The sequence below is a fragment of the Nicotiana tabacum genome, chromosome 14 (assembly GCF_000715075.1).
Source record: "Nicotiana tabacum cultivar K326 chromosome 14, ASM71507v2, whole genome shotgun sequence".
Classification (NCBI taxonomy): domain Eukaryota; kingdom Viridiplantae; phylum Streptophyta; class Magnoliopsida; order Solanales; family Solanaceae; genus Nicotiana; species Nicotiana tabacum.
In genome coordinates this window covers 99,986,028-99,994,058 of record NC_134093.1, presented here as the reverse complement: position 1 = coordinate 99,994,058, position 8,031 = coordinate 99,986,028, and the positions used below count along the sequence as shown (strand labels likewise).

The 8,031-nt window shown below is 36.8% G+C and overlaps 1 protein-coding gene across 4 annotated transcripts; it reads right to left on the bottom strand.

Annotated features, from left to right (window-relative positions):
* Nucleotides 1-1,379: 1,379 nt before the first annotated feature.
* LOC107797205 (putative protein phosphatase 2C 60) lies at nucleotides 1,380-7,508 on the bottom strand. 4 transcript variants are annotated; one of them, XM_016620075.2, is made up of 6 exons: nucleotides 7,024-7,508; nucleotides 6,178-6,264; nucleotides 5,670-6,093; nucleotides 4,622-4,989; nucleotides 2,967-3,203; nucleotides 1,380-1,852 (listed from the first exon to the last, which is right to left on the bottom strand). In XM_016620075.2, exons 3-6 carry the CDS (start codon nucleotides 5,986-5,988, stop codon nucleotides 1,583-1,585), a joined length of 1,194 nt encoding a protein of 397 aa, XP_016475561.2. In that variant the 5' UTR covers nucleotides 5,989-6,093; nucleotides 6,178-6,264; nucleotides 7,024-7,508; the 3' UTR covers nucleotides 1,380-1,582. The 4 variants fall into 4 exon arrangements, with proteins under 4 accessions (XP_016475561.2, XP_016475560.2, XP_016475558.2 ...); XM_016620074.2 differs by having other exon boundaries at nucleotides 6,178-6,291; nucleotides 7,024-7,424; XM_016620072.2 differs by having other exon boundaries at nucleotides 6,178-7,438.
* Between the last annotated feature and the right edge of the window lie 523 nt (nucleotides 7,509-8,031).

Below are 8,031 nucleotides of genomic sequence, written 5' to 3'. Positions count from 1 at the left end.
GCCACTATTTTACTGCAACACGAATCGGTCCAGCATAATATACTGGAGATTCGTGCTCCCGTGTATGAACTTCCAGCATATTATACTGTAACTTCAACACGCGAAAAGTTCCAGCATAATATACTGGAGATTGAAGCACCTGTGTATGAACTTCCAGCATATTGTGTTGGACCGGTATATTATACTGGAACTCCAGTGTATTATGCTGGAGTTCCAGTATATTATGCTGGAATTCCAGTATAATTTTTCAGATTTTGAACAGTGTTTTCGTTCAGATTTATTCTTACATGAAAAGTGGCTAAATTTCGATTACTTTTGAAACTGTGACTATTTTTCAATTACCACTTGTAAATCTGACTATTTTTAAATTTCTCCCAAAAGTTTCTATGAAAAGAAATCAAAAAATTGCAAGAACGTTACACGTATTTCACGCGTGCAACCTATAGCAATTTTTGAGTCATATTTGTTATTATAATTAAAGCATACCTTGTTTTGAAGGGATTCAACAATCTTTATATATGCAAAATATTTGTTATTACCCTAAAGATACCTAATGGATTAGCCGGGATACACGCAAACTGGTCTAAATTGTCACCGTTGCTAAAAAGAAAAGCCTTTCTAACTATGTTTTTAGAACAAATAGCAACTTAAAATACGAAATTTTGATTTTCTAGCAACAAAAAAACGATTCCATGATTATCCGGTTTTAAGTAGAGACCATTTCATATGAGAGAAAATAAATCCAGAATAGATCATTAGCAACCTGAAATTCCACAGAATCTCTTAATGTTACCATTTACAAGTGGACAATTTTCAGATATCACCATAATAATGTTGTTATTAAACAACCTGTAGTGTCATAATATAGACCATTACATTGTAGGACATTGTTAACTTACTGGAAAATAGTAGTTAAAAACTACACCACCAGATTACACACAGAAAAAGAGTTATCCAAAATCCAACATTCAAGAATCAATCTCCAAACAAGCAAAGTACTTGAGCACTGCAGGACAAAATATGTTAGTATTGCCTTCCAAATTCTGCGTTATCGACGATGACACCAAGTACTACGAGACTACAACAACTACAACATCAACAACCACCCAATATAATCGCACAAGTGGGGTCTGGGAAGGATAGTGTGTAAGCAGACCTTACCCCTAACTTGGGGTAGACAAGTTGTTTCCAATAGACCCTAAGCACAAAGTACTACGAGACTAATGAGGAAATGGAAAGAATATAAAAATGACGAGGAATAATACTTCATTCATGGGGTGTCAGTTTTACACAATTTACACGATGAAACTAAAAGAATCGAAAGGGCGTACGTTGGGAATATGAATTACGCAGACACGTTCATACTCGAGAAAGAATCTGTAGAGAAATTCTTTCTTTCATTCTCTTTGCTGCTCGAAAACTAAACAAGGCACCTGTGTTTCAAGTTAAACATAACATTGTACATAAAAAGAATAAATTAGTGCATCTTCTATCGTTTCTCTTTAATTCTATCTACTACAAAGATGCTCTCACAAGGAAGTTTTTGTGGATACAGCAGAGTATACAACAGAGTAAAAAGTTTTTAAGTGGTACCGAGTTCTATGGGAGTAGCACAGGGAGCCAAACTTTTTGCTGGAAAGTTCATACCACCTCCTCTGAGAGATAAAGTGGGCCCCCTCAGCGAGCTCGCCCTACTTACAAGATTTGAATCTAGAAACACAACTATGACTGAGATATCATCGTGAAAATGCCTCCTAACACCACGATCGATCTTCTTCAAATCAGAATATCTCATCTCCCTCTTCTTTGCTGCTTCATGCAACGCAGTTTTTACAAGCCTCCGAGCGCTTCCCTGAAGTTTTGAAAATTAGGAAACATGTCATTTCTTTAATAAGCAAAAGAGTAATACACAAAAATATTTATTATTATATAACTACACACCAAAAAAAATAATGAATTAATTTGGTCTATCCTTTTAGTGGATTTGCACGCCTAAAACACTGTGTTCCCCCCTTGCAACCATTTCCTTGTTTCCTAATAAAATGCAAGGGGAAATGTTGAAATCTCTCGCCACCTATGCTACCCTACCTTGAATATTATTATACTAGAGATGTATATCTCATGAGTATCTAAATACCATGTTTGTATAACATGAATAAAACGTCATTTAATAGCAAAGACCCTAGTAACGATCTATGTTTTTACCCCAAAGAGAAAATGGACAAAAGAATAGACCAAAAATGAGGTACTCGTCAAGAAGTGCTCATGCAACATATATTTTTTCCTTCATAGAGTACAATGTCTGATCTAGAAGTGTTACTTTGTTCTCTCTAAATGTGGACAGTCCTGAAACTACTTGAGATCTCAAGACGAGCTTGCTAATAAGTGAGTGGCTGCCCAGATATTCTATAAGAGGGCAATAGTCAAATCATTGTCCAAGTTTGCCCTAGTGGGGAATGAAGTGGGTGAGAATCATGAGGTCTCAAGTTCAAATTCCAATGGAGGCAAAAACACTAGGTGATTTCTTCCCATCTGTCCAAGCCTTGGTGGACAGAGTTACCTGGTACGTGTTGTTAGTGGGAGATGGCACGTACCTCATGGAATTAGTCGAGGTATGTGCAAGCTGGCCCTGACACTACGGTTATAAACCCGGTCACCATGGTTATTTTTTTTTTAAAAAAGGCAATACAGTAGTCGATGCATTATGAGCAAGTATCACCAAGGGAAAAAAAAAAGAGTAAATCATAACTTGCTCGAATGGCACATGAAAACATGATCCGGAAAGACAAAGAAACAGGATATGTTTAGCCCAACATTTCATTTACACGATATTTAAAAAGTGCACCACCTAAAGCCAGCAACACAATTCTATCAGAGTTGATTTGCAGTTGAAGACTTTATACATGCAAAAGAAATATAAAAGAGAAAGGGAAAAATTAAAAGTCTCCTATAGTCAAAGATCTTACGCTTCGGGGGTTATTTTGTACTATATCAACTGCCTCTTGATTGCTAAGATGTTCCCAAAGACCATCAGAAGCTAATATGAGAAATTGATCATGCGGTTCGAGTTCTTGAACTGTAATTGATGGATCAGCGCTCAGTATGGGCCTTTTAAAAGGTTCCTTTAACCGAAACTTTGCATACAAAGGCTCCCTGTTGTATTCAGCCTTTTTAAGGTATATATCACCAATAGATCTCGAAATCTGCAAGATGAATTTAAAAATTTGTGTGCATATAAATAGCTTAGTGCAAAAAATAAGCAAATTCATTTCAATGATGTTCGGAATCCATGTAAAGAATAGAAAGCAGGATCAAGGATGACATCCATATCTGTCACATTTAATAACCAGAACAAAGAAACATCGCCATCAATGGATTGAAATAAAGGATCTCATGCACATAGTGCAACTACAATGAAATCCAAACCCCCAGGAAGAAACAAAGGACGGGATTTCCTTTGACCTTTCTGATCTTTAGCACCATTACTTCAAATAAATGTAGTTTCACGCACAACACATAGCTGCTTGAAGTTGAAACATGCACCGATGCTTGGGCCATTAATTAAGTGGTGGAGTGCCTGTTGTTCTTATCTCACGATAAAATCTGTCTTTTCCTGCATCATCTATGGCTATTTGGTCTGTCTTGATCTGACCTTTTTTTGGATAAGTCTGTCCCGGTCTTATATTTCCTTATTGGGAATGTTGTAATAGCATATCAGGAGATCAGGTTAGCCGTCTTCTTTTCCACTTCCAACAGAGAACATAGGTTTAGCCGGTCCCATCATTTGCATAATTCACCAATTGATCACGCGAGCACACATCCAGTCAGCATAGCAAATGAGAAAAGTGATTATTAATAATCTTCTGGTTAAGCTGTCACTTCATCTTTTGGTGGTTTAATTAGAATTTTTTTTCATTGTCATGGATTAATGTGGACTATACGGAGTCTGATTGTACTTAAATGAAACTTTGAAAGAAAGAAAAAATGGTTGTTTGCTTCTCTGGAAATTGCAGATAAATACAGGACAATAACTGGCGGCGAGCAGCAGATCAACTAATAACTTGAGTCGTTGCAAACCACCATCATCCATTAATAAAGCAAACCAATAGAGAAGGGAAAAGGAAGTTTAGAATATCAAAATATCAGCCAATATAGGGATTGAAGGGAAGACTTTAATCTCTTTTGGGTTCAAGGAATCTAAAACGTCTATCCTAGTCAAAAGCCAGCCTAGAGTAGGAGACACGGCTCATAAATAATTGTCCTTGTATTCATTGCTAAGACTAGAAGATAGAAGATAGATGACACACAAGCAACTGCATACAAATGATCAATGAGTAACACACCTTTTAACTGTTCAACTATAAAATGCTTTGAACTCTCTACATGGTATTAACCATATGTCTACCTCTGAAATAATAACAAGAATAAATCATATAAGCTACACTATCCATAAATCATGAAAACAAAACATATGCTGCTCGGACTCTCCGAAAATGTCGCCGGGTGTGTGTTGATCCTCCAAAAGTAGTGTATTTTTGGAGGATGCAACACGGGTGCGGCAGCATTCTGGAGAGTCCGTGCAACATAGACTAAACAATTGCTCACGTTATGAGAGATATACCTGAATCAGACCCTTGACACGCCATACGTTATGCTTCAAAACCACTATCTGTGAGTCATCTGGATGCATTGAATGCAACTCTTGTCTGACAGATTCAATACTCGCGTTATGCTCAGCTGAAAGCTGGATCGCAAGAACCTCCCCCGTAGCCTTCACAAGCCTTCCTAAAACAGCTCGGGAATCACCTACATTAGCAACATAAAGGGTGCCATTGCAGATCACAGCAACAAGACAGCAAGACCCAACAGCAGCTATCTGCGGCTTCGTTGGCCATTGCTTTGCAACCAGAGAAAAGAATCCCTCTTTTGTTGCTTGAAATGCTTTTCGTATTACATCCACAGACATACAATTTTGTTCAGCTGCAAACCCTGCAATATAAAAGTTGCGGACTAATTAATTCAAATGGCAAATAAGTTAATATGCTAGATATTTTAAAGGACTTTATTCATTTTTGTCGGTCGAAATTAATTACGGGCGCTAGCCCAAATATACAAAACATATACACTGATTATGTATATAACATATGTAAGTACTCCCTCCGTTTCAATTTAGATAAGGTAGTTTGACTTGCACAAAGTTTAAGAAAGAAAAGAAGACTTTTGAAACATGTGGTCCTAAAACTTAAGGAGTAAAAGCTTTGTGGGACCATAATATTTGTGTGCCTATAAAAGCTTATCATTAAGGGTAATAGGTAAAATGAAAAGTAAGTTAAATTGTTTCTAAACATAGAAATATGTCATTATTTTTGGAACGGACTAATAAGGAAAGTGTATCATTTAAATTGAAATCGGAGGGAGTATATTATATGTATATTCATACTTAATATACAAAAATATATACATTTGCCGGCTATTATTTTTTAGGGCGGCCCAAAAATATAATTATACCTATTTTAAATTCAAAAAAATACCCTGGCATTTTCCTTATTAAAAGATATACTGCATAGCATTTAACTAGCTTACCAACACCATTCCGAACTACATTGGATTGATGCAATGCAATAGACAAATGTGTACTTTGGTCAATAAAAAAGGTCTAGTTTGCTTACTCTTGAGATGCTGAAAGAGGTGATCATTTATATACCGTGATGTTTCAGGTCCACCATGACCATCATATATCCCAGCAAATGTACCGTACGGGCCCGAATCAAGCAAGCTCAGAGAGCCCGACTCGATCTGGCTTTGATCCTCCAGCAAATTATTGGCCTGTACTACTGCCATTGAGAACTCGCCAATCAAGTGTTGACCACTGTCCTTATACCAAAAAAGTCCATCTTGCCGTCCAGCTGCATCCGAACCAGCATATACAGAACGGTCTGATGATGGCCGCCAACAGGCCCTCAGGAAATTTATCAGTCTTGATAACATCCCTCATTTCATTTCACCTCTGCTCTACCTCCAATTCTTCAACAGCCAGAATATGGATACAAGAGCAGTCTAACTAAACTCTAATTTGGTTATTACTCTCTTATCCTGCAAACAGGAAACAAGCAAATATAACAAGAAGTTCAGCTATACAACCACTTCAAGAAACACAGAATTGGGAAAAGATCATACCTTTACAGCAACAACAGATCCACTGTATTCCCAACAGGTGGGGTCTGTTAGGGTAGAGTGTATGCAGACCTTACCCCTTACCCCTACCTAGTGAAGGTAGAGAAAAGATCATAGCTTTAACAAAAAGAAATAAATCTACTTAGTAAAACAGAGAGTTCCAAAGTTCAATTTCAACACCAAAGAAGAATAACCAATGAAGTAGGTTAAGAACTATGAGGTCTCAGGTTCAAATCCAATACTAGGTGATTTCTTCGCATATGTCTGGGCCTTCGTAGATAGTCACCCAGTACCCGTGCTGGTGGGAGGCAGCAAATACCCTTTGGAATTATTCGAGAGTATGCCCAACCGACACGAACACATCCCGACAAGTCGAAATACCCTATATTGGACTTATCCAAAGGCTCAAAACACGAAGCGAAATGCAACAACTAAAAATGAAGACTCAAGTGAAACTTAAGGATCCTAATGTTCCAATTATCATGCAACGGTGCCGCCGAAATGCTCCCGAGCCCCTCGGGTCCTAAACCGAACAGAAGCACGAGTCTAAATACATCATATACACTTATTGGAAGCTTCAAATCATGAATCAAAGCGCGAATACTTAAATCGAGAGTTAAGGTTGCTAGTTTATCAAAAAAATCATGACCAACATCCTAGCAATTTCCAAGATATGAAGACTACATCAGCAATCACAAGAAGCAAATTGGGGTAAAATTACACACTACAGTCTACAATGAAAACCAGTCAATCCTATACTCACATACCCCCCAAATGAACAAAACAACAGTAATTCATAATATAGAAAGCACACAAATCAAATAATGTTTACAGCTTAGAGAGAATTACCTTCTTGAAAAATAATATAAAGATAAGATTTTGATGCAATTAGGCCTTTATTATGCTATCTTTTTTCTGGTCAGTTACTGAATCTTTTCAACTGATAATGACTGAGATCTGAAAAAAGACATAACAATCCATGTGGGTCTGAAAGTGTTAGATCTATAGATCCATCAAAGCAGCCCCCCTTAACTATACACAGTAAAGATTGAGTCTTTTTTCCAGTTCTTGTTTCCTTTCTCTCTCTCTTTTCGCTTGTATTACTTGTAAAAAGGAAAGGGGAAAAAGAAAATTGAGAAATTAAAGAGGAAAGAAAGAAGAAAAAGATAAGTATAATAAAGAAAAAGCGGGTGTTGGGTGGGGGAAAGGTTTTACTTTATCTGTGTGTGATTAAACTAACTGAAGAGAACAACACACACTCACTAGTGTTTAGCAGTAGACAAACAAAACCCTTTCAGGAAAAACCCAACAAAATTAGATGGCAAATAGACAGCAATGCTAAAGGAATGGCATATAAGTCAAATATAGGCAAAATATTTTTAAAAAAAAATTACTCTTTGTGAAAGATGTTATAAAATAAAGGCCGTAAAGTAAAGACAAGTATAGAGAAAAACTGATATATTATTCTCACTTCAAACTTATGTACATAATGAACTGAATTCTTCTCTATTTATAGAAGAAAAGAAGCTGTTGTGTAAGCTGTTACTGCAAGCTGCTGTGTAAGTTGCTACTGCAAGCTGCTTGTAAGCTGCTGTGTAAGCTGCTTGTAAGCTGTTGTGTAAGCTGCTTGTAAGTTGCTGCTCTAAACTGTTGTGCCAGATATAGATAATCTTCTATCATGGGTAATATTTATCCATAACGGAGTACCGAAAGGATAAGCTTCTTCAGGAGGCTTATTTCCAATAGAGTACTAAATAGATAAATGTATTTATGGCGGAGTCTCATATGGATAAACTTCTTCAGGAAGCTTATTTACAACGGAGTATTAAATGAACATCCATAATATAATATATTCAT

Coding starts and splice junctions, on each gene's coding strand:
- LOC107797205 (XM_016620075.2), bottom strand. CDS start 5,988: ATGTTATCAAGACTGATAAATTTCCTGAGGGCCTGTTGGCGGCCATCA. Junction 3,204..4,621: donor GTGTCAAGGGTCTGATTCAG/GTATATCTCTCA, acceptor TTCATCTTGCAG/ATTTCGAGATCTATTGGTGA. Junction 1,853..2,966: donor TACAAAATAACCCCCGAAGC/GTAAGATCTTTG, acceptor TCAAAACTTCAG/GGAAGCGCTCGGAGGCTTGT.